The 24853-nt window shown below is 56.8% G+C and overlaps 1 protein-coding gene across 5 annotated transcripts in view; it reads left to right on the top strand.

The window, feature by feature from the left end:
- The window catches only part of LOC140409348 (uncharacterized), a 153992-nt gene extending 132204 nt beyond the window's left edge, over positions 1-21788 (top strand). For all 5 annotated transcript variants that reach the window (XM_072497767.1, XM_072497765.1, XM_072497769.1 and 2 more), the window contains one exon: positions 19899-21788. In XM_072497767.1, coding sequence (XP_072353868.1) covers positions 19899-20009 — 111 coding nt within the window. In that variant the 3' untranslated portion in view covers positions 20010-21788. The remainder of the gene's footprint in view (positions 1-19898) is intronic.
- The last annotated feature ends 3065 nt before the right edge of the window (positions 21789-24853 follow it).

Genomic DNA, 24853 nt, shown 5'->3' with positions numbered 1-24853 from the left:
GTTGGGGTTGACTGGAGGAAGGGGGCTGGGGGTGACTGGAGGGTGGAGAGTGGGCTGGGGGTGAGTGTTGGGAGGAGGCTGGGGGTGAGTGGAGGGAGGGGGCTGGGAGTGACGAGGGTGGGAGAGGAGGTTGGGGAGACTGGAGGGTGGGAGAGGAGGTTAGGGTGATGGAGGGTGGAAGAGGGGGTTGGGGGTGACTGGAGAATGTGGAGGGGTTGGGGGTGACAGAGGGTGGGGAAGGGTTGGTGACTGGAGGGTTGGGAGGGGTTGGCGGATGGTGGGGAGGGATTGGGGGTGGGGGGGCTTGGGGGTGACTGGAGGGTGGGGGAGGGGTTGGGGTGACAAGGGTGGGGGAGGGGTTGGGGTGACTGGAGGGTGGGGGAGGGGTTGGGATGACTGGAGGGTGGGGGAGGGGTTGGGGTGACTGGAGGGTGGGGGAGGGGTTGGGGTGACTGGAGGGTGGGGGAGGGGTTGGGATGACTGGAGGGTGGGGGAGGGGTTGGGGTGACTGGAAGGTGGGGAGGGGTTGGGGTGACTGGAGGGTGGGGGAGGGGTTGGGGTGACTGGAGGGTGGGGAGGGGGTTGGGGGTGACTGGAGGGTGGGGAGGGGGTTGGGATGACGAGGGAGGGGTTGTGATGATGAGGGTGGGGGAGGGGTTGGGATGACTGGAGGGTGGGGGTGGGGTTGGGATGACTAGAGGGTGGGGGAGGGGTTGGGGTAACGACGGTGGGAAGGGGGTTGGGCAATGAGGATGGGGAGGGGTTTGGGCGAATGGAGGGTGGGGGAGGGGCTTATGGGTGACTGAAGTAGGGTAAGCGGAGATGGCTTTTGGGGAAGGGGGCTGTCTAGGGAACCATAGGAATAGGGGTAGAACACGGTCTGTCTTCTGTCGCGCAGAGATCATGGGTGGTCTGCAAACCAAGTCCATATATTTTTTAAATATAAAAAAAGGAGCTGAGGTCAGATACAGGGGTTAGTTAGGGAGTGGAGGACGGAGAAGGGCAGTGACAGATACAGGGGTTAGGGAGTGGAGGGCGGGGAAGGGCATTGACAGATACGGGGGTTAGTTAGGGAGTGGAGGGCTGGGAAGGGCATTGACAGATACAGCGGTTAGTTAGGGAGTGGAGGGCGGGGAAGGGCATTGACAGATACAGGGGTTAGTTAGGGTCTGGAGGGCGGGGAAGGGCATTGGCAGAAACGGGTTAGATAGGGACTGGAGGACGGGAAGGGCATTGACAGATATGGGTTAGTTAGGGTCTGGAGGGCGGGGAAGGGCATTGGCAGATACAGGGGTTAGTTAGGGTCTGGAGGGCGGGGAAGGGCATTGGCAGATACGGGTTAGTTAGGGACTGGAGGGCGGGGAAGGGCATTGACAGATACAGGGGTTAGTTAGGGACTGGAGGGCGGGGGAGGACATTGACAGATACAGGGGTTAGTTAGGGTCTGGAGGGCGGGGAAGGGCATTGGCAGATACAGGGGTTAGTTAGGGAGTGGAGGGCGGGGAAGGGCATTGACAGATACAGGGGTTAGTTAGGGACTGGAGGGCGGGGGAGGACATTGACAGATACAGGGGTTAGTTAGGGACTGGAGGGCGGGGGAGGACATTGACAGATACAGGGGTAAGTTAGGGTCTGGAGGACAGGGAAGGGCATTGACAGATACAGGGGTTAGTTAGGGTCTGGAGGGCGGGGAAGGGCATTGACAGATACAGTGGTTAGTTAGGGAGTGGAGGGCGGGGAAGGGCATTGACAGATACGGGGGTTAGTTAGGGACTGGAGGACGGGGAAGGACATTGGTAGATACGGGTTAGTTAGGGAGTGGAGGGCGGGGAAGGGCATTGACAGATACAGGGGTTAGTTAGGGAGTGGAGGGCAGGGAAGGGCATTGGCAGATACGGGTTAGTTAGGGTCTGGAGGGCGGGGAAGGGCATTGGCAGATACGGGTTAGTTAGGGTCTGGAGGGCGGGGAAGGGCATTGGCAGATACAGGGGTTAGTTAGGGACTGGAGGGCGGGGAAGGGAATTTGCAGATACAGGGGTTAGTTAGGGACTGGAGGGCGGGGAAGGGCATTGACAGATACGGGTTAGTTACGGACTGGAGGGCTGGGAAGGGCATTGGCAGATACAGGGGTTAGTTAGGGACTGGAGGGCGGGAAAGGGCATTGGCACATACAGGGGTTAGGGACTGGAGGGCAGGGAAGGGCATTGGCAGACACGGGTTAGTTAGGGTCTGGAGGGCGGGGAAGGGCATTGGCAGATACAGGGGTTAGTTAGGGAGTGGAGGGTGGGGAGGGGCATTGGCAGATACGGGTTAGTTAGGGTCTGGAGGGCGGGGAAGGGCATTGGCAGATACGGGTTAGTTAGGGTCTGGAGGGCGGGGAAGGGCATTGACAGATACAGGGGTTAGTTAGGGAGTGGAGGGCGGGGTAGGGCATTGACAGATACGGGGGTTAGTTAGGGACTGGAGGGCGGGGAAGGGCATTGACAGATACAGGGGTTAGTTAGGGAGTGGAGGGCGGGGTAGGGCATTGACAGAAACGGGGGTTAGTTAGGGACTGGAGGGCGGGGAAGGACATTGGCAGATACGGGTTAGTTAGGGTCTGGAGGGCGGGGAAGGGCATTGACAGATACAGGGGTTAGTTAGGGAGTGGAGGGCGGGGTAGGGCATTGACAGATACGGGGGTTAGTTAGGGACTGGAGGGCGGGGAAGGGCATTGACAGATACAGGGGTTAGTTAGGGAGTGGAGGGCGGGGAGGGGCATTGGCAGACACGGGGGTTAGTTAGGGACTGGAGGGCGGGGAAGGGCATTGGCAGATACGGGTTAGTTAGGGTCTGGAGGGCGGGGAAGGGCATTGGCAGACACGGGGGTTAGTTAGAGACTGGAGGGCAGGGAAGGGCATTGACAGATACAGGGGTTAGTTAGGGAGTGGAGGGCGGGGTAGGGCATTGACAGATACGTGGGTTAGTTAGGGACTGGAGGGCGGGGAAGGGCATTGACAGATACAGGGGTTAGTTAGGGAGTGGAGGGCGTGGAGGGGCATTGGCAGACAAGGGGGTTAGTTCGGGACTGGATGGCGGGGAAGGGCATTGGCAGATACGGGTTAGTTAGGGTCTGGAGGGCGGGGAAGGGCATTGGCAGACACAGGTTAGTTAGGGTCTGGAGGGCGGGGAAGGGCATTGGCAGATACGGGTTAGTTAGGGTCTGGAGGGCGGGGAAGGGCATTGGCAGATACGTGTTAGTTAGGGACTGGAGGGTGGGGAAGGGCATTGGCAGATACGGGTTAGTTAGGGACTGGAGGGCGGGGAAGGGCATTGGCGGATACAGGGGTTAGTTAGGGAGTGGAGGGCGGGGAAGGGCATTGGCAGATACAGGGGTTAGTTAGGGAGTGGAGGGCGGGGAGGGGCATTGGCAGATACGGGTTAGTTAGGGACTGGAGGGTGGGGAAGGGCATTGACAGATACGGGTTAGTTCGGGAGTGGAGGACGGGGAAGGGCAGTGACAGATACAGGGGTTAGGGAGTGGAGGGCGGGGAAGGGCATTGACAGATACGGGGGTTAGTTAGGGAGTGGAGGGCTGGGAAGGGCATTGACAGATACAGCGGTTAGTTAGGGAGTGGAGGGCGGGGAAGGGCATTGACAGATACGGGTTCGTTAGGGTCTGGAGGGCGGGGAAGGGCATTGGCAGATACGGGTTAGTTAGGGTCTGGAGGGCGGGGAAGGGCATTGGCAGATACAGGGGTTAGTTAGGGTCTGGAGGGCGGGGAAGGGCATTGGCAGATACGGGTTAGTTAGGGACTGGAGGGCGGGGAAGGGCATTGACAGATACAGGGGTTAGTTAGGGACTGGAGGGCGGGGGAGGACATTGACAGATACAGGGGTTAGTTAGGGACTGGAGGGCGGGGGAGGACATTGACAGATACAGGGGTAAGTTAGGGTCTGGAGGACAGGGAAGGGCATTGACAGATACAGGGGTTAGTTAGGGTCTGGAGGGCGGGGAAGGGCATTGACAGATACAGTGGTTAGTTAGGGAGTGGAGGGCGGGGAAGGGCATTGACAGATACGGGGGTTAGTTAGCGACTGGAGGGCGGGGAAGGGCATTGGCAGATACAGGGGTTAGTTAGGGAGTGGAGGGCGGGGAAGGGCATTGACAGATACGGGTTAGTTAGGGTCTGGAGGGCGGGGAAGGGCATTGACAGATATGGGTTAGTTAGGGTCTGGAGGGCGGGGAAGGGCATTGGCAGATACGGGTTAGTTAGGGACTGGAGGGCGGGGAAGGGCATTGACAGATACAGGGGTTAGTTAGGGACTGGAGGGCGGGGGAGGACATTGACAGATACAGGGGTTAGTTAGGGACTGGAGGGCGGGGGAGGACATTGACAGATACAGGGGTAAGTTAGGGTCTGGAGGACAGGGAAGGGCATTGACAGATACAGGGGTTAGTTAGGGGCTGGAGGGCGTGGAAGGGCATTGGCAGATACGGGGGTTAGTTAGGGAGTGGAGGGCGGGGAAGGGCATTGGCAGATATGGGTTAGTTAGGGAGTGGAGGGCGGGGAAGGGCAATGACAGATACAGGGGTTAGTTAGGGACTGGAGCGTGGGGAAGGGCATTGACAGATACAGGTGTTAGTTAGGGACTGGAGGGCGGGGAAGGGCATTGACAGATACCGGGGTTAGTTAGGGACTGGAGGGCGGGGGAGGACATTGGCAGATACAGGGGTTAGTTAGGGTCTGGAGGGCGGGGAAGGGCATTGGCAGATACGGGTTAGTTAGGGTCTGGAGGGCGGGGAAGGGCATTGACAGATACAGGGGTTAGTTAGGGAGTGGAGGGCGGGGAAGGGCATTGGCAGATACAGGGGTTAGTTAGGGGCTGGAGGGCGGGGAAGGGCATTGGCAGATACGGGTTAGTTAGGGAGTGAAGGGCGGGGAAGGGCTTTGACAGATACAGGGGTTAGTTAGGGAGTGGAGGGCGGGGAAGGGCATTGGCAGATACGGGTTAGTTAGGGTCTGGAGGGCGGGGAAGGGCATTGGCAGATACGGGTTAGTTAGGGTCTGGAGGGCGGGGAAGGGCTTTGGCAGACACGGGGGTTAGTTAGGGACTGGAGGGCGGGAAAGGGCATTGCCACATACGGGTTAGTTAGGGACTGGAGGGCGGGGAAGGGCATTGGCACATACAGGTTAGTTAGGGACTGGAGGGCGGGGAAGGGCATTGGCAGATACAGGGGTTAGTTAGGGGCGGGAAAGGGCATTGGCACATACGGGTTAGTTAGGGACTGGAGGGCGGGGAAGGGCATTGGCAGATACAGGGGTTAGTTAGGGGCTGGAGGGCGGGGAAGGGCATTGACAGATACAGGGGTTAGTTAGGGACTGGAGGACGGTGAAGGACATTGGTAGATACGGGTTAGTTAGGGAGTGGAGGGCGGGGAAGGGCATTGACAGATACAGGGGTTAGTTAGGGAGTGGAGGGCGGGGAAGGGCATTGGCAGATACGGGTTAGTTAGGGTCTGGAGGGCGGGGAAGGGCATTGGCAGATACAGGGGTTAGTTAGGGACTGGAGGGCGGGGAAGGGCATTGACAGATACAGGGGTTAGGGACTGGAGGGCAGGGAAGGGCATTGGCAGACACGGGGGTTAGTTAGGGACTGGAGGGCGGGGAAGGGCATTGACAGATACGGGTTAGTTCGGGACTGGAGGGCTGGGAAGGGCATTGGCAGATACGGGTTAGTTAGGGTCTGGAGGGCGGGGAAGGGCATTGGCAGATACGGGTTAGTTAGGGTCTGGAGGGCGGGGAAGGGCATTGGCAGACACGGGGGTTAGTTAGGGACTGGAGGGCGGGAAAGGGCATTGGCACATACGGGTTAGTTAGGGACTGGAGGGCGGGGAAGGGCATTGGCACATACGGGTTAGTTAGGGACTGGAGGGCGGGGAAGGGCATTGGCAGATACAGGGGTTAGTTAGGGGCTGGAGGGCGGGAAAGGGCATTGGCACATACGGGTTAGTTAGTGACTGGAGGGCGGGGAAGGGCATTGGCAGATACAGGGGTTAGTTAGGGGCTGGAGGGCGGGGAAGGGCATTGACAGATACAGGGGTTAGTTAGGGACTGGAGGACGGGGAAGGACATTGGTAGATACGGGTTAGTTAGGGAGTGGAGGGCGGGGAAGGGCATTGACAGATACAGGGGTTAGTTAGGGAGTGGGAGGGCGGGGAAGGGCATTGGCAGATACGGGTTAGTTAGGGTCTGGAGGGCGGGGAAGGGCATTGGCAGATACGGGTTAGTTAGGGTCTGGAGGGCGGGGAAGGGCATTGGCAGATACAGGGGTTAGTTAGGGACTGGAGGGCGGGGAAGGGAATTTGCAGATACAGGGGTTAGTTAGGGACTGGAGGGCGGGGAAGGGCATTGACAGATACGGGTTAGTTACGGACTGGAGGGCTGGGAAGGGCATTGGCAGATACAGGGGTTAGTTAGGGACTGGAGGGCGGGAAAGGGCATTGGCACATACAGGGGTTAGGGACTGGAGGGCAGGGAAGGGCATTGGCAGACACGGGGGTTAGTTAGGGACTGGAGGGCGGGGAAGGGCATTGACAGATACGGGTTAGTTCGGGACTGGAGGGCTGGGAAGGGCATTGGCAGATACAGGGGTTAGTTAGGGACTGGAGGGCGGGGAAGGGCATTGACAGACACGGGTTAGTTAGGGACTGGAGGGCGGGGAAGGGCATTGACAGATACGGGTTAGTTAGGGTCTGGAGGGCGGGGAAGGGCATTGGCAGATACAGGGGTTAGTTAGGGAGTGGAGGGTGGGGAGGGGCATTGGCAGATAAAGGGTTAGTTAGGGTCTGGAGGGCGGGGAAGGGCATTGGCAGATACGGGTTAGTTAGGGTCTGGAGGGCGGGGAAGGGCATTGACAGATACAGGGGTTAGTTAGGGAGTGGAGGGCGGGGTAGGGCATTGACAGATACGGGGGTTAGTTAGGGACTGGAGGGCGGGGAAGGGCATTGACAGATACAGGGGTTAGTTAGGGAGTGGAGGGCGGGGTAGGGCATTGACAGATACGGGGGTTAGTTAGGGACTGGAGGGCGGGGAAGGACATTGGCAGATACGGGTTAGTTAGGGTCTGGAGGGCGGGGAAGGGCATTGACAGATACAGGGGTTAATTAGGGAGTGGAGGGCGGGGTAGGGCATTGACAGATACGGGGGTTAGTTAGGGACTGGAGGGCGGGGAAGGGCATTGACAGATACAGGGGTTAGTTAGGGAGTGGAGGGCGGGGAGGGGCATTGGCAGACACGGGGGTTAGTTAGGGACTGGAGGGCGGGGAAGGGCATTGGCAGATACGGGTTAGTTAGGGTCTGGAGGGCGGGGAAGGGCATTGGCAGACACGGGGGTTAGTTAGAGACTGGAGGGCGGGGAAGGGCATTGACAGATACAGGGGTTAGTTAGGGAGTGGAGGGCGGGGTAGGGCATTGACAGATACGTGGGTTAGTTAGGGACTGGAGGGCGGGGAAGGGCATTGACAGATACAGGGGTTAGTTAGGGAGTGGACGGCGTGGAGGGGCATTGGCAGACACGGGGGTTAGTTCGGGACTGGAGGGCGGGGAAGGGCATTGGCAGATACGGGTTAGTTAGGGTCTGGAGGGCGGGGAAGGGCATTGGCAGACACAGGTTAGTTAGGGTCTGGAGGGCGGGGAAGGGCATTGGCAGACACGGGGGTTAGTTAGGGTCTGGAGGGCGGGGAAGGGCATTGGCAGATACGGGTTAGTTAGGGACTGGAGGGCGGGGAAGGGCATTGGCGGATACAGGGATTAGTTAGGGAGTGGAGGGCGGGGAAGGGCATTGGCAGATACAGGGGTTAGTTAGGGAGTGGAGGGCGGGGAGGGGCATTGGCAGATACGGGTTAGTTAGGGACTGGAGGGTGGGGAAGGGCATTGACAGATACGGGTTAGTTCGGGAGTGGAGGACGGGGAAGGGCAGTGACAGATACAGGGGTTAGGGAGTGGAGGGCGGGGAAGGGCATTGACAGATACGGGGGTTAGTTAGGGAGTGGAGGGCTGGGAAGGGCATTGACAGATACAGCGGTTAGTTAGGGAGTGGAGGGCGGGGAAGGGCATTGACAGATATGGGTTAGTTAGGGTCTGGAGGGCGGGGAAGGGCATTGGCAGATACGGGTTAGTTAGGGACTGGAGGGCGGGAAGGGCATTGACAGATATGGGTTAGTTAGGGTCTGGAGGGCGGGGAAGGGCATTGGCAGATACAGGGGTTAGTTAGGGTCTGGAGGGCGGGGAAGGGCATTGGCAGATACGGGTTAGTTAGGGACTGGAGGGCGGGGAAGGGCATTGACAGATACAGGGGTTAGTTAGGGACTGGAGGGCGGGGGAGGACATTGACAGATACAGGGGTTAGTTAGGGAGTGGAGGGCGGGGAAGGGCATTGGCAGATATGGGTTAGTTAGGGAGTGGAGGGCGGGGAAGGGCAATGACAGATACAGGGGTTAGTTAGGGACTGGAGGGTGGGGAAGGGCATTGACAGATACAGGGGTTAGTTAGGGACTGGAGGGCGGGGAAGGGCATTGACAGATACCGGGGTTAGTTAGGGACTGGAGGGCGGGGGAGGACATTGGCAGATACAGGGGTTAGTTAGGGAGTGGAGGGCGGGGAAGGGCATTGACAGATACGGGTTAGTTAGGGGCTGGAGGGCGGGGAAGGGCATTGGCAGATATGGGTTGGTTAGGGGCTGGAGGGCGGGGAAGGGCATTGGCAGATACAGGGGTTAGTTAGGGGCTGGAGGGCGGGGAAGGGCATTGGCAGATACGGGTTAGTTAGGGAGTGAAGGGCGGGGAAGGGCATTGACAGATACAGGGGTTAGTTAGGGAGTGGAGGGCGGGGAAGGGCATTGGCAGATACGGGTTAGTGAGGGTCTGGAGGGCGGGGAAGGGCATTGGCAGATACGGGTTAGTTAGGGTCTGGAGGGCGGGGAAGGGCTTTGGCAGACACGGGGGTTAGTTAGGGACTGGAGGGCGGGAAAGGGCATTGCCACATACGGGTTAGTTAGGGACTGGAGGGCGGGGAAGGTCATTGGCACATACGGGTTAGTTAGGGACTGGAGGGCGGGGAAGGGCATTGGCAGATACAGGGGTTAGTTAGGGGCTGGAGGGCGGGAAAGGGCATTGGCACATACGGGTTAGTTAGGGACTGGAGGGCGGGGAAGGGCATTGGCAGATACAGGGGTTAATTAGGGGCTGGAGGGCGGGGAAGGGCATTGACAGATACAGGGGTTAGTTAGGGACTGGAGGACGGTGAAGGACATTGGTAGATACGGGTTAGTTAGGGAGTGGAGGGCGGGGAAGGGCATTGACAGATACAGGGGTTAGTTAGGGAGTGGAGGGCGGGGAAGGGCATTGGCAGATACGGGTTAGTTAGGGTCTGGAGGGCGGGGAAGGGAATTTGCAGATACAGGGGTTAGTTAGGGACTGGAGGGCGGGGAAGGGCATTGACAGATACGGGTTAGTTACGGACTGGAGGGCTGGGAAGGGCATTGGCAGATACAGGGGTTAGTTAGGGACTGGAGGGCGGGAAAGGGCATTGGCACATACAGGGGTTAGGGACTGGAGGGCAGGGAAGGGCATTGGCAGACACGGGGGTTAGTTAGGGACTGGAGGGCGGGGAAGGGCATTGACAGATACGGGTTAGTTCGGGACTGGAGGGCTGGGAAGGGCATTGGCAGATACAGGGGTTAGTTAGGGACTGGAGGGCGGGGAAGGGCATTGACAGATACAGGGGTTAGTTAGGGACTGGAGGGCGGGGAAGGGCATTGACAGATACGGGTTAGTTAGGGTCTGGAGGGCGGGGAAGGGCATTGGCAGATACAGGGGTTAGTTAGGGAGTGGAGGGTGGGGAGGGGCATTGGCAGATACGGGTTTGTTAGGGTCTGGAGGGCGGGGAAGGGCATTGGCAGATACGGGTTAGTTAGGGTCTGGAGGGCGGGGAAGGGCATTGACAGATACAGGGGTTAGTTAGGGACTGGAGGGCGGGGAAGGGCATTGACAGATACAGGGGTTAGTTAGGGAGTGGAGGGCGGGGTAGGGCATTGACAGATACGGGGGTTAGTTAGGTACTGGAGGGCGGGGAAGGACATTGGCAGATACGGGTTAGTTAGGGTCTGGAGGGCGGGGAAGGGCATTGACAGATACAGGGGTTAGTTAGGGAGTGGAGGGCGGGGTAGGGCATTGACAGATACGGGGGTTAGTTAGGGACTGTAGGGCGGGGAAGGGCATTGACAGATACAGGGGTTAGTTAGGGAGTGGAGGGTGGGGAGGGGCATTGGCAGACACGGGGGTTAGTTAGGGACTGGAGGGCGGGGAAGGGCATTGACAGATACAGGGGTTAGTTAGGGAGTGGAGGGCGGGGAGGGGCATTGGCAGACACGGGGGTTAGTTAGGGACTGGAGGGCGGGGAAGGGCATTGGCAGATACGGGTTAGTTAGGGTCTGGAGGGCGGGGAAGGGCATTGGCAGACACAGGTTAGTTAGGGTCTGGAGGGCGGGGAAGGGCATTGCCAGACACGGGGGTTAGTTAGGGACTGGAGGGCGGGGAAGGGCATTGGCAGATACGGGTTAGTTAGGGTCTGGAGGGCGGGGAAGGGCATTGGCAGATACGTGTTAGTTAGGGACTGGAGGGCGGGGAAGGGCATTGGCAGATACAGGGGTTAGTTAGGGAGTGGAGGGCGGGGAAGGGCATTGGCAGATACAGGGGTTAGTTCGGGAGTGGAGGGCGGGGAGGGGCATTGGCAGATACGGGTTAGTTAGGGACTGGAGGGTGGGGAAGGGCATTGACAGATACGGGTTAGTTCGGGAGTGGAGGGCGGGGAATGGCATTGACAGATACGAGGGTTAGTTAGGGTCTGGAGGACGGGTAAGGGCATTGGCACATACGGGTTAGTTAGGATCTGGAGGGCGGGGAAGGGCATTGGCAGATACAGGGGTTAGTTAGGGACTGGAGGGCGGGGAAGGGCATTGGCAGATACAGGGGTTAGTTAGGGACTGGAGGGCGGGGAAGGGCATTGGCACATACGGGTTAGTTAGCGAGTGGAGGGCGGGGAAGGGCATTGGCAGATACGGGTCAGTTAGGGTCTGGAGGGCGGGGAAGGGCATTGGCAGATACGGGTTAGTTAGGGTCTGGAGGGCGGGGAAGGGCATTGGCAGATACAGGGGTTGGTTAGGGTCTGGAGGGCGGGGAAGGGCATTGACAGATACAGGGGTTAGTTAGGGTCTGGAGGGCGGGGAAGGGCATTGGCAGATACAGGGGTTAGTTAGGGACTGGAGGGCGGGGAAGGGCATTGGCACATACGGGTTAGTTAGCGAGTGGAGGGCGGGGAAGGGCATTGGCAGATACGGGTTAGTTAGGGTCTGGAGGGCGGGGAAGGGCATTGGCAGATACGGGTTAGTTAGGGTCTGGAGGGCGGGGAAGGGCATTGGCAGATACAGGGGTTGGTTAGGGTCTGGAGGGCGGGGAAGGACATTGGCAGATACCGGGGTTAGTTAGGGACTGGAGGACGGGGAAGGGCATTGACAGATACAGGGGTTAGTTAGGGACTGGAGGACGGGGAAGGGCATTGGCACATACGGGTTAGTTTGCGAGTGGAGGGCGGGGAAGGGCATTGGCAGATACGGCTTAGTTAGGGACTGGAGGGCGGGTAAGGGCATTGACAGATACAGGGGTTAGTTAGGGTCTGGAGGGCGGGGAAGGGCATTGGCAGATACAGGGGTTAATTAGGGACTGGAGGGCGGGGAAGGGCATTGGCAGATACGGGTTAGTTCGGGAGTGGAGGGCGGGGAAGGGCATTGGCAGATACGGGTTAGTTAGGGAGTGGAGGGCGGGGAAGGGCATTGGCAGATACAGGGGTTAGTTAGGGACTGGAGGGCGGGGAAGGGCATTGGCAGATACAGGGGTTAGTTAGGGACTGGAGGGCGGGGAAGGGCATTGGCAGATACGGGTTAGTTAGGGAGTGGAGGGCTGGGAAGGGCATTGGCAGATACGGGTTAGTTAGGGAGTGGAGGGCGGGGAAGGGCATTGGCAGATACAGGGGTTAGTTAGGGACTGGAGGGCGGGGAAGAGCATTGGCAGATACAGGGGTTAGTTAGGGTCTGGAGGGCGGGGAAGGGCATTGGCAGATATAGGGGTTAGTTAGGGACTGGAGGGCGGGGAAGGGCATTGGCAGATACAGGGGTTAGTTTGGGAGTGGAAGGCGGGGAGGGGCATTGGCAGATACAGGGGTTAGTTAGGGAGTGGAGGGCGGGGAAGGGCATTGGCAGATACAGGGGTTAGTTAGGGACTGGAGGGCAGGGAAGGGCATTGGCAGATACAGGGGTTAGTTAGGGTCTGGAGGGCGGGGAAGGGCATTGGCAGGTACAGGGGTTAGTTAGGGAGTGGAGGGCGGGGAAGGGCATTGGCAGATACGGGTTAGTTAGGGAGTGGAGGGCGGGGAAGGGCATTGGCAGATACGGGTTAGTTCGGGTCTGGAGGGCGGGGAAGGGCATTGGCAGATACGGGTTAGTTAGGGAGTGGAGGGCGGGGAAGGGCATTGGCAGATACAGGGGTTAGTTAGGGACTGGAGGGCAGGGAAGGGCATTGGCAGATACAGGTTAGTTAGGGAGTGGAGGGCGGGGAAGGGCATTGACAGATACAGGGGTTAGTTTGGGTCTGGAGGGCGGGGAAGGGCATTGGCAGATACAGGGGTTAGTTAGGGTCTGGAGGGCGGGGAAGGGCATTGACAGATACAGGGGTTAGTTAGGGACTGGAGGGCGGGGAAGGGCATTGGCACATACGGGTTAGTTTGGGGCTGGAGGATGGGGAAGGGCATTGACAGATACAGGGGTTAGTTAGGGACTGGAGGACGGGGAAGGGCATTGACAGATACAGGGGTTAGTTAGGGACTGGAGGGCGGGGAAGGGCATTGGCAGATACGGGTTAGTTAGGGTCTGGAGGGCGGGGAAGGGCATTGGCAGATACAGGGGTTAGTTAGGGAGTGGAGGGCGGGGAAGGGCATTGGCACATATGGGTTAGTTAGGGTCTGGACGACGGGGAAGGGCATTGACAGATACAGGGGTTAGGGACTGAAGGGCGGGGAAGGGCATTGGCAGATACAGGGGTTAGTTAGGGACTGGAGGGCGGGGAAGGGCATTGACAGATACAGGGGTTAGTTAGGGAGTGGAGGGCGGGGTGGGGCATTGGCAGATACGGGTTAGTTAGGGAGTGGAGGGCGGGGAAGGGCATTGTCAGATACAGGGGTTAGTTAGGGACTGGAGGGCGGGGAAGGGCATTGACAGATACAGGGGTTAGTTAGGGTCTGGAGGGCGGGGAGGGGCATTGGCACATACGGGTTAGTTTGGGTCTGGAGGACGGGGAAGGGCATTGGCAGATACAGGGGTTAGTTAGTGACTGGAGGACGGGGAAGGGCATTGGCAGATACAGGGGTTAGTTAGGGTCTGGAGGACGGGGAAGGGCATTGACAGATACAGGGGTTAGTTAGGGACTGGAGGGCGGGGAAGGGTATTGGCACATACAGGGGTTAGTTAGGGACTGGAGGACGGGGAAGGGCATTGACAGATCCAGGGGTTAGTTAGGGACTGGAGGGCGGGGAAGGGCATTGTCAGATACAGGGGTTAGTTCGGGACTGGAGGGCGGGGAAGGGCATTGACAGATACAGGGGTTAGTTAGGGTCTGGAGGGCGGGGAGGGGCATTGGCAGGTACAGGTTAGTTAGGGACTGGAGGGCGGGGAAGGGCATTGTCAGATACAGGGGTTAGTTAGGGTCTGGAGGGCGGGGAAGGGCATTGACAGATACAGGGGTTAGTTAGGGAGTGGAGGGCGGGGAAGGGCATTGGCACATACAGGGGTTAGTTAGGGACTGGAGGACGGGGAAGGGCATTGGCAGATACAGGGGTTAGTTAGTGTCTGGACGACGGGGCAGGGCATTGACAGATACAGGGGTTAGTTAGGGACTGGAGGGCGGGGAAGGGCATTGGCACATACAGGGGTTAGTTAGGGACTGGAGGACGGGGAAGGGCATTGACAGATACAGGGGTTAGTTAGGGACTGGAGTGCGGGGAAGGGCATTGTCAGATACAGGGGTTAGTTAGGGACTGGACGGCGGGGAAGGGCATTGACAGATACAGGGGTTAGTTAGGGTCTGGAGGGCGGGGAGGGGCATTGGCAGGTACAGGTTAGTTAGGGACTGGAGGGCGGTGAAGGGCATTGTCAGATACAGGGGGTAGTTGGGGTCTGGAGGACGGGGAAGGGCATTGACAGATACAGGGGTTAGTTAGGGTCTGGAGGGTGGGGTAGGGTATTGGCACATACAGGGGTTAGTTAGGGACTGGAGGACGGGGAAGGGCATTGACAGATACAGGGGTTAGTTAGGGACTGGAGGACGGGGAAGGGCATTGGCACATACGGGTTAGTTAGCGAGTGGAGGGCGGGGAAGGGCATTGGCAGATACGGGTCAGTTAGGGTCTGGAGGGCGGGGAAGGGCATTGGCAGATACGGGTTAGTTAGGGTCTGGAGGGCGGGGAAGGGCATTGGCAGATACAGGGGTTGGTTAGGGTCTGGAGGGCGGGGAAGGGCATTGACAGATACAGGGGTTAGTTAGGGACTGGAGGACGGGGAAGGGCATTGACAGATACAGGGGTTAGTTAGGGACTGGAGGGCGGGGAAGGGCATTGGCACATACGGGTTAGTTAGCGAGTGGAGGGCGGGGAAGGGCATTGGCAGATACGGGTCAGTTAGGGTCTGGAGGGCGGGGAAGGGCATTGGCAGATACGGGTCAGTTAGGGTCTGGAGGGCGGGGAAGGGCATTGGCAGATACGGGTTAGTTAGGGTCTGGAGGGCGGGGAAGGGCATTGGCAGATACAGGGGTTGGTTAGGGTCTGGAGGGCGGGGAAGGGCATTGGCAGATACAGGGGTTAGTTAGGGACTGGAGGGCGGGGAAGGGCATTGGCACATACGGGTTAGTTAGCGAGTGGAGGGCGGGGAAGGGCATTGGCAGATACGGGTTAGTTCGGGTCTGGAGGGCGGGGAAGGGCATTGGCAGATACCGGGGTTAGTTAGGGACTGGAGGACGGGGAAGGGCATTGACAGATACAGGGGTTAGTTAGGGTCTAGAGGGCGGGTAAGGGCATTGGCAGATACAGGGGTTAGTTAGGGACTGGAGGGCGGGGAAGGGCATTGGCACATACGGGTTAGTTAGCGAGTGGAGGGCGGGGAAGGGCATTGGCAGATACGGCTTAGTTAGGGACTGGAGGGCGGGTAAGGGCATTGACAGATACAGGGGTTAGTTAGGGTCTGGAGGGCGGGGAAGGGCATTGGCAGATACAGGGGTTAGTTAGGGACTGGAGGGCGGGGAAGGGCATTGGCAGATACGGGTTAGTTCGGGAGTGGAGGGCGGGGAAGGGCATTGGCAGATACGGGTTAGTTAGGGAGTGGAGGGCGGGGAAGGGCATTGGCAGATACAGGGGTTAGTTAGGGACTGGAGGGCGGGGAAGGGCATTGGCAGATACAGGGGTTAGTTAGGGACTGGAGGGCGGGGAAGGGCATTGGCAGATACGGGTTAGTTAGGGAGTGGAGGGCTGGGAAGGGCATTGGCAGATACGGGTTAGTTAGGGAGTGGAGGGCGGGGAAGGGCATTGGCAGATACAGGGGTTAGTTAGGGACTGGAGGGCGGGGAAGAGCATTGGCAGATACAGGGGTTAGTTAGGGTCTGGAGGGCGGGGAAGGGCATTGGCAGATATAGGGGTTAGTTAGGGACTGGAGGGCGGGGAAGGGCATTGGCAGATACAGGGGTTAGTTTGGGAGTGGAAGGCGGGGAGGGGCATTGGCAGATACAGGGGTTAGTTAGGGAGTGGAGGGCGGGGAAGGGCATTGGCAGATACAGGGGTTAGTTAGGGACTGGAGGGCAGGGAAGGGCATTGGCAGATACAGGGGTTAGTTAGGGTCTGGAGGGCGGGGAAGGGCATTGGCAGGTACAGGGGTTAGTTAGGGAGTGGAGGGCGGGGAAGGGCATTGGCAGATACGGGTTAGTTAGGGAGTGGAGGGCGGGGAAGGGCATTGGCAGATACGGGTTAGTTCGGGTCTGGAGGGCGGGGAAGGGCATTGGCAGATACGGGTTAGTTAGGGAGTGGAGGGCGGGGAAGGGCATTGGCAGATACAGGGGTTAGTTAGGGACTGGAGGGCAGGGAAGGGCATTGGCAGATACAGGTTAGTTAGGGAGTGGAGGGCGGGGAAGGGCATTGACAGATACAGGGGTTAGTTTGGGTCTGGAGGGCGGGGAAGGGCATTGGCAGATACAGGGGTTAGTTAGGGTCTGGAGGGCGGGGAAGGGCATTGACAGATACAGGGGTTAGTTAGGGACTGGAGGGCGGGGAAGGGCATTGGCACATACGGGTTAGTTTGGGGCTGGAGGATGGGGAAGGGCATTGACAGATACAGGGGTTAGTTAGGGACTGGAGGACGGGGAAGGGCATTGACAGATACAGGGGTTAGTTAGGGACTGGAGGGCGGGGAAGGGCATTGGCAGATACGGGTTAGTTAGGGTCTGGAGGGCGGGGAAGGGCATTGGCAGATACAGGGGTTAGTTAGGGAGTGGAGGGCGGGGAAGGGCATTGGCACATATGGGTTAGTTAGGGTCTGGACGACGGGGAAGGGCATTGACAGATACAGGGGTTAGGGACTGAAGGGCGGGGAAGGGCATTGGCAGATACAGGGGTTAGTTAGGGACTGGAGGGCGGGGAAGGGCATTGACAGATACAGGGGTTAGTTAGGGAGTGGAGGGCGCGGTGGGGCATTGGCAGATACGGGTTAGTTAGGGAGTGGAGGGCGGGGAAGGGCATTGTCAGATACAGGGGTTAGTTAGGGACTGGAGGGCGGGGAAGGGCATTGACAGATACAGGGGTTAGTTAGGGTCTGGAGGGCGGGGAGGGGCATTGGCACATACGGGTTAGTTTGGGTCTGGAGGACGGGGAAGGGCATTGGCAGATACAGGGGTTAGTTAGTGACTGGAGGACGGGGAAGGGCATTGGCAGATACAGGGGTTAGTTAGGGTCTGGAGGACGGGGAAGGGCATTGACAGATACAGGGGTTAGTTAGGGACTGGAGGGCGGGGAAGGGTATTGGCACATACAGGGGTTAGTTAGGGACTGGAGGACGGGGAAGGGCATTGACAGATCCAGGGGTTAGTTAGGGACTGGAGGGCGGGGAAGGGCATTGTCAGATACAGGGGTTAGTTCGGGACTGGAGGGCGGGGAAGGGCATTGACAGATACAGGGGTTAGTTAGGGTCTGGAGGGCGGGGAGGGGCATTGGCAGGTACAGGTTAGTTAGGGACTGGAGGGCGGGGAAGGGCATTGTCAGATACAGGGGTTAGTTAGGGTCTGGAGGGCGGGGAAGGGCATTGACAGATACAGGGGTTAGTTAGGGAGTGGAGGGCGGGGAAGGGCATTGGCACATACAGGGGTTAGTTAGGGACTGGAGGACGGGGAAGGGCATTGGCAGATACAGGGGTTAGTTAGTGTCTGGACGACGGGGCAGGGCATTGACAGATACAGGGGTTAGTTAGGGACTGGAGGGCGGGGAAGGGCATTGGCACATACAGGGGTTAGTTAGGGACTGGAGGACGGGGAAGGGCATTGACAGATACAGGGGTTAGTTAGGGACTGGAGTGCGGGGAAGGGCATTGTCAGATACAGGGGTTAGTTAGGGACTGGACGGCGGGGAAGGGCATTGACAGATACAGGGGTTAGTTAGGGTCTGGAGGACGGGGAGGGGCATTGGCAGGTACAGGTTAGTTAGGGACTGGAGGGCGGGGAAGGGCATTGTCAGATACAGGGGGTAGTTGGGGTCTGGAGGACGGGGAAGGGCATTGACAGATACAGGGGTTAGTTAGGGTCTGGAGGGTGGGGTAGGGTATTGGCACATACAGGGGTTAGTTAGGGAGTGGAGGGCGGGGAAGGGCATTGGCAGATACAGGGTTTAGTTAGGGTCTGGTGGGGGAGGGTATTGGCACATACAGGGGTTAGTTAGGGTCTGGAGGACGGTGAAGGGCATTGGCATATACAGGGGTTAGTTAGGGTCTGGAGGGCGGGGAGGGGCATTGGCAGATACAGGGGTTAGTTAGGGAGTGGAGGGCGGGGAAGGGCATTGGCAGATACGGGTTAGTTAGGGTCTGGAGGGCGGGGAGGGGCATTGGCAGATACAGGGGTTAGTTAGGGAGTGGAGGGCGGGGAAGGGCATTGGCAGATACAGGGGTTAGTTCGGGACTGGAGGGCGGGGAAGGGCATTGGCAGATACAGGGGTTAGTTAGGGAGTGGAGGGCGGGGAAGGGCATTGACAGATACGGGGTAGTTAGGGTCTGGAGGGCGGGGAGGGGCATTGACAGATACGGGTTAGTTAGGGACTGGAGGGCGGGGAAGGGCATTCGCAGATACAGGGGTTAGTTAGGGACTGGAGGGCGGGGAAGGGCATTGCCAGATACGGGTTAGTTAGGGACTGGAGGGCGGGGAAGGGCATTGGCAGACACGGGTTAGTTAGGGTCTGGAGTGCGGGGAAGGGCATTGGCAGATACAGGGGTTAGTTAGGGACTGGAGGGCGGGGAAGGGCATTGGCAGATACGGGTTAGTTAGGGAGTGGAGGGCGGGGAGGGGCACTGGCAGATACAGGGGTTAGTTAGGGACTGGAGGGCGGGGAAGGGCATCGGCAGATACGGGTTAGTTAGGGAGTGGAGGGCGGGGAAGGGCATTGGCAGATACGGGTTAGTTAGGGAGTGGAGGGCGGGGAAGGGCATTGGCAGATACAGGGGTTAGTTAGGGACTGGAGGACGGGGAAGGGCATTGGCGGATACAGGGGTTAGTTAGGGACTGGAGGGCGGGGAAGGGCATTGGCAGATACGGATTAGTTAGGGAGTGGAGGGCGGGGAAGGGCATTGACAGATACAGGGGTTAGTTAGGGACTGGAGGGCGGGGAGGCGCATTGGCAGATACAGGGGTTAGTTAGGGACTGGAGGACGGGGAAGGGCATTGACAGATACAGGGGGTAGTTAGGGACTGGAGGGCGGCGAGGGGCATTGGCAGATACAGGGGTTAGTTAGGGACTGGAGGGCGGGAAAGGGCATTGGCACATATAGGGGTTAGTTAGGGACTGGAGGGCGGGGAGGGGCATTGGCACATACAGGGGTTAGTTAGGGAGTGGAGGGCGGGGCAGGGCATTGACAGATACAGGGGTTAGTTAGGGAGTGGAGGGCGGGGAAGGGCATTGGCAGATACAGGGGTTAGTTCGGGTCTGGAGGGCTGGGAAAGGCATTGGCAGATACGGGTTAGTTAGGGTCTGGTGGGCGGGGAAGGGCATTGGCAGATACAGGGGTTAGTTAGGGAGTGGAGGGCGGGGAAGGGCATTGGCAGATACAGGGGTTAGTTCGGGTCTGGAGGGCGGGGAAGGGCATTGGCAGATACGGGTTAGTTAGGGTCTGGAGGGCGGGGAAGGGCATTGGCAGATACAGGGGTTAGTTAGGGAGTGGAGGGCGGGGAAGGGCATTGGCAGATACAGGGGTTAGTTCGGGTCTGGTGGGCGGGGAGGGGCATTGGCAGATACAGGGGTTAGTTCGGGTCTGGAGGGCGGGGAAGGGCATTGGCAGATACGGGTTAGTTAGCAGTATCGAGGGCAAAGTAGGCCCTTGAACTTAGAGAGGAGCTGGAAAATGAAGTCATCAGAAGTGGAGAATAAGGAATTGCAGAGGAGATAGAGAGGACAAGAGCATCATCAGCTGGAGATGGTGCAGCTAGCAGAGGTTACAGGAAATGCAGGTTGAAGTTGACTCCATGCCATGTCTGTATTTGCTGCTCCTCTGATTGCTCTCCCTCCTTTCCACAGGGTACTGAGCTTGAAGGAACCAAGCTGGTGATTCGCCATCCTGACAATAATTACAAAAACCTTGGAGTAGCCAAGTTAGCTGCCCCAGCCGTTAAACCTTCACTTGTGTAAGTAGCGCTCCTGCACCGTGCCCTCTGATGCTCCACCACCTCTCCGTTCGGGGACACTGGATCTGACGCCCGCTATACATCCACTGGCAACATCGCTGATCCCACACATCCCTGCAATTCGCTCCTCCACTGTTTAAACCACCCGCACATCCCCCCTCGCCCCCGGCGACTAACTGATCTCTCACTCCCACCTCCCACAGGGAGAAGGTGAAAATCCCACCCACCATCGAGTGCCATTTCTGGAGGAACATCGGCTGCGTCTACGGTGACAAGTGTCGCTTCCGGCACATTCCACAGCACAAAGGAGTGAACAGCAAGGCCTCACAGGATTAAACATCGACCAGGCGCATGTACCTTTATTTATATTTGACAAGAACCGCCCAAGTTGTGAAAACCAGGTGGTGCTCTGCCAGATAACTGACTGAGATAACTAACGGAGCGAGTGATGTACAACGGCGGATGCTGCTGGGGCCTCGATTGCAGTGGGGCCTTTCCTGCAATCAAGTCTGCGAGAGGTGAAGAAGAAAACTTTTTGAGTTGGAAAGTGAGCCCGAGACGTCAACCCGCTATCTGTGGGGCGGAGGGGGGGGGAGCAGTAGTTAGAACGAAGGGTTCTACATCTGCAAGAGCAGGGTTTCCAGTGCTGTTTGTATGAAGAGTGATTGCACATTTCCCAAGACGCGCAGACCAGAGGTTTTGGACTGCAATGTGGTCATTGTTTTTCCAATGGATCTCCTGGAGAATGAGCATGAATCTGCAGACATTGCAAGTCCTCTCCTCCCCCCCTCCCCCCCCCCCCCCCCCCCCCCCCCCCCCCCCCCACCCCCCCACACACACACACACATACACACACACACCTCTGAGATTAAATGGTGCAGCCCAGGTGCCTTTTGACAGGGAAGCCTTTCCCCTGGTTTGGCTCATAGCATGCTTATTGCCTTGCATCTCGTCATTTGGAGATGTGGGGGGGAGGGCAAGGAAGGATGGTGGGATTCTTAACCTGCCCTCCTGCTGTGGGAGATCTAACTGGGATTTGGTGCGAGTCCATCTCCGACAGAAGGAAACAAGTTAATGGAATGCTACCTGGAGGCAGAGCGATCCCAGCCTCCCGACAGAATGTGCAACAGCGTTGCAGTTTTAATATTTCCCCTTGTGGAGCGTTTTCCTGGCTTGGTTAAAAGTCCAAAATCATGAATGAACTCTTGGGGAGGGTGGAATCGTACTGTTGCTGAAAATATCGCCCTCCAGCACGGACACTGGCATGACAGCCGTTCTCTGCGGAATTGAGTGAGCTCTGTGATTTCGACACCCTCTCCGTTCTTGGTGCGCCGAGACTTTGAAGTTGAAAGCTGTCCTCGGAGCTGGTTCTTGTAGCTTGCTCCTGGAGACCGTTTCCACCCTGCAATCCCGCCTGGCTCAGCGATGCCTCAGCTCCTGGACTTCATGTCGCTATGTTTTGCCGATTGATTCCATAAACCATGTCTAGAAATGTGTATAAGGGGTGGGGGGGGGGGGGGGGGGGGATGGTGGGGAAGATTGTTCTGAACCTGCTCTCTGCTCCCTATTGTGCCATATTAGAGGCAGTGCACTCTGATGATTGTTTAAAATGTTGCACCCTGTAATAAATTCGCTGATTTTACCTTTTATAAAATGCACAATGCCTTTATATATTAAAAAGAAATCAAGTTTCTATAACTGGATATAAAATGATTTGAAGAAAATGAGCAGTGTCAGAGACTGCAGATATATGTCCACATAAAATCCCAGTCTGACTCTTGTATACTTTGTCTCTTCCTTTATCGGTCTTGGCTCCTGATTTGCACCCCAGCACAGCAGAGTGGGCACGCAGCACACTGACACATTGCTTATCCTGAGAATTGTCCCCGTTGTACAGGCCAAAACCCAGTTCGCTTTAGACTTGATGGTTACACAGGTTAACATTGGTTAGTGAGGATGCTGTTAAAGTTGCTCGCAAGAAAGGTTTTTTTTGTTTAAAACCTGCTGGCTCACATGGCTTCACAAGACTCCGTTGGTGCAAAGACTTGGTCCCTTTTTCAATTGATTTTCTAGTTGTCCTGTATGTTTCAGCCTGACAGACCCGTCTCCAATGCTCGCCTTCTCCCTACTACCATCTCTGTGTGGTGGGAAGACCATCATACTACATTCCTCTTGCTCAGATCTCGGCCTGTGGAAAGGAGATTGAAACAGTGTCGTGATAAAAATGGCTCCAGTTGAGGTGGGGAGTTGGTCAATGTTTGCAGTGGGCATGCGATGGGACTACAGGAAATAGGGGTAGGTTATTCTGCCTGTCGGGCGTGCTCCGCCAGGCAAACAGACCATGACTGATCATCTACCTCTTGCACCATTTTTTCCACTATCCCCAGACCTCTTGATGTAATTTGTATCCAGAAACCTATTGATTTCTGTCTTGACCATGCTCAATGATTGAGCTTCCACAGCTCTGGGGTGAGAGAATTCTAAAGATACACCACCTTCTGGGGCAGCATGTTGGCACAGTGGTTAGCACTGCTGTCTCACGTCGCTGAGGTCCCAGGTTCGATCCCGGCTCTGGGTCACTGTCTGTGTGGAGTTTGCACCTTAGACCATAAGACATAGGAGCGGAAGTAAGGCCATTTGGCCCATCGAGTCCACTCCACCATTCAATCATGGCTGATTTCAACTCCATTTACCCGCTCTCTCTCCATAGCCCTTAATTCCTCGAGAAATCAAGAATTTATCAACTTCTGTCTTAAAGACACTCAACGTCCCGGCCTCCACCGCCCTCTGTGGCAATGAATTCCACAGACCCACCACTCTGGCTGAAGAAAATGCCCCTCATCTCTGTTCTAAAGTGACTCCCTTTTATTCTAAGGCTGTGCCCCCGGGTCCTAGTCTCCCCTGCTAATGGAAACAACTTCCCTATATCCACCCTATCTAAGCCATTCATTATCTTGTAAGTTTCGATTAGATCTCCCCTCAACCTCCTAAACTCCAATGAATATAATCCCAGGATCCTCAGACGTTCATCGTATGTTAGGCCTACCATTCCTGGGATCATCCGTGTGAATCTCCGCTGGACCCGCTCCAGTGCCAGTATGTCCTTCCTGAGGTGTGGGGCCCAAAATTGCTCACAGTATTCTAAATGGGGCCTAACTAATGCTTTATAAAGCTTCAGAAGTACATCCCTGCTTTTATATTCCAAGCCTCTTGAGATGAATGACAACATTGCATTTGCTTTCTTAATTACGGACTCAACCTGCAAGTTGACCTTTAGAGAATCCTGGACTAGGACTCCCAAGTCCCTTTGCACTTCAGCATTATGAATTTTGTCACCGTTTAGAAAATAGTCCATGCCTCTATTCTATTTTTCAAAGTGCAAGACCTCGCACTTGCCCACGTTGAATTTCATCAGCCATTTCTTAGACCACTCTCCTAAACTGTCTCCATCTTTCTGCAGCCTCCCCACCTCCTCCATACTACCTGCCCCTCCACCTATCTTTGTATCATCGGCAAACTTAGCCAGAATGCCCTCAGTCCCGTCATCTAGATCGTTAATATATAAAGAGAACAGCTGTGGCCCCAACACTGAACCCTGCGGGACACCGCTCGTCACCGGTTGCCATTCCGAAAAAGAACCTTTTATCCCAACTTTCTGCCTGACAGCCAATCGTCAATCCATGTTCGTACCTTGCCTCGAATACCATGGGCCCTTATTTTACTCAGCAGTCTCCCGTGAGGCACCTTATCAAAGGCCTTTTGGAAGTCAAGATAGATAACATCCATTGGCTCTCCTTGGTCTAACCTATTTGTTATCTCTTCAAAGAACTCGAACAGGTTTGTCAGGCACGACCTCCCCTTACTAAATCCATGCTGACTTGTCCTAATCCGACCCTGCACTTCCAAGAATTTAGAAATCTCATCCTTAACAATGGATTCTAGAATCTTGCCAACAACCGAGGTTAGGCTAATTGGCCTATAATTTTCCATCTTTTTCCTTGTTCCCTTCTTGAACAGGGGGGTTACAACAGCGATTTTCTAATCCTCTGGTACTTTCCCTGACTCCAGTGACTTTTGAAACATCATCACCAATGCCTCCACTATTTCTTCAGCTATCTCCTTTAGAACTCTAGGATGTAGCCCATCTGGGCCCGGAGATTTATCAATTTTGAGACCTCTTAGTTTCTCTAGCACTTTCTCTCTTGTGATGGCTACCATATTCAACTCTGTCCCCTGACTCTCCGGAATTGTTGGGATATTACTCATGTCTTCTACTGTGAAGACTGACGCAAAGTTTGCGTTAATGATGGAAAGGGATAAGTATACACCGCAGGGCAAGAGTTATAGCTGGGGGAAGGGCAATTATGATGCCATTAGACGTGACTTGGGGGGGATAAGGTGGAGAAGTAGGCTGCAAGTGTTGGGCACACTGGATAAGTGGGGCTTGTTCAAGGATCAGCTACTGCGTGTTCTTGATAAGTATGTACTGGTCAGACAGGGAGGAAGGCGTCGAGCGAGGGAACCGTGGTTTACCAAGGAAGTGGAATCTCTTGTTAAGAGGAAGAAGGAGGCCTATGTGAAGATGAGGTGTGAAGTTTTGGTTGGGGCGATGGATAGTTACAAGGTAGCGAGGAAGGATCTAAAGAGAGAGCTAAGACGAGCAAGGAGGGGACATGAGAAGTATTTGGCAGGAAGGATCAAGGAAAACCCAAAAGCTTTCTATAGGTATGTCAGGAATAAGCGAATGACTAGGGAAAGAGTAGGACCAGTCAAGGACAGGGATGGGAAATTGTGTGTGGAGTCTGAAGAGATAGGAGAGATACTAAATGAATATTTTTCGTCAGTATT

Source organism: Scyliorhinus torazame, chromosome 3, assembly GCF_047496885.1.
Source record: "Scyliorhinus torazame isolate Kashiwa2021f chromosome 3, sScyTor2.1, whole genome shotgun sequence".
Classification (NCBI taxonomy): domain Eukaryota; kingdom Metazoa; phylum Chordata; class Chondrichthyes; order Carcharhiniformes; family Scyliorhinidae; genus Scyliorhinus; species Scyliorhinus torazame.
The sequence above is the reverse complement of the archived record's forward strand: the minus strand, read 5'-3'. Positions and strand labels throughout refer to the sequence as shown.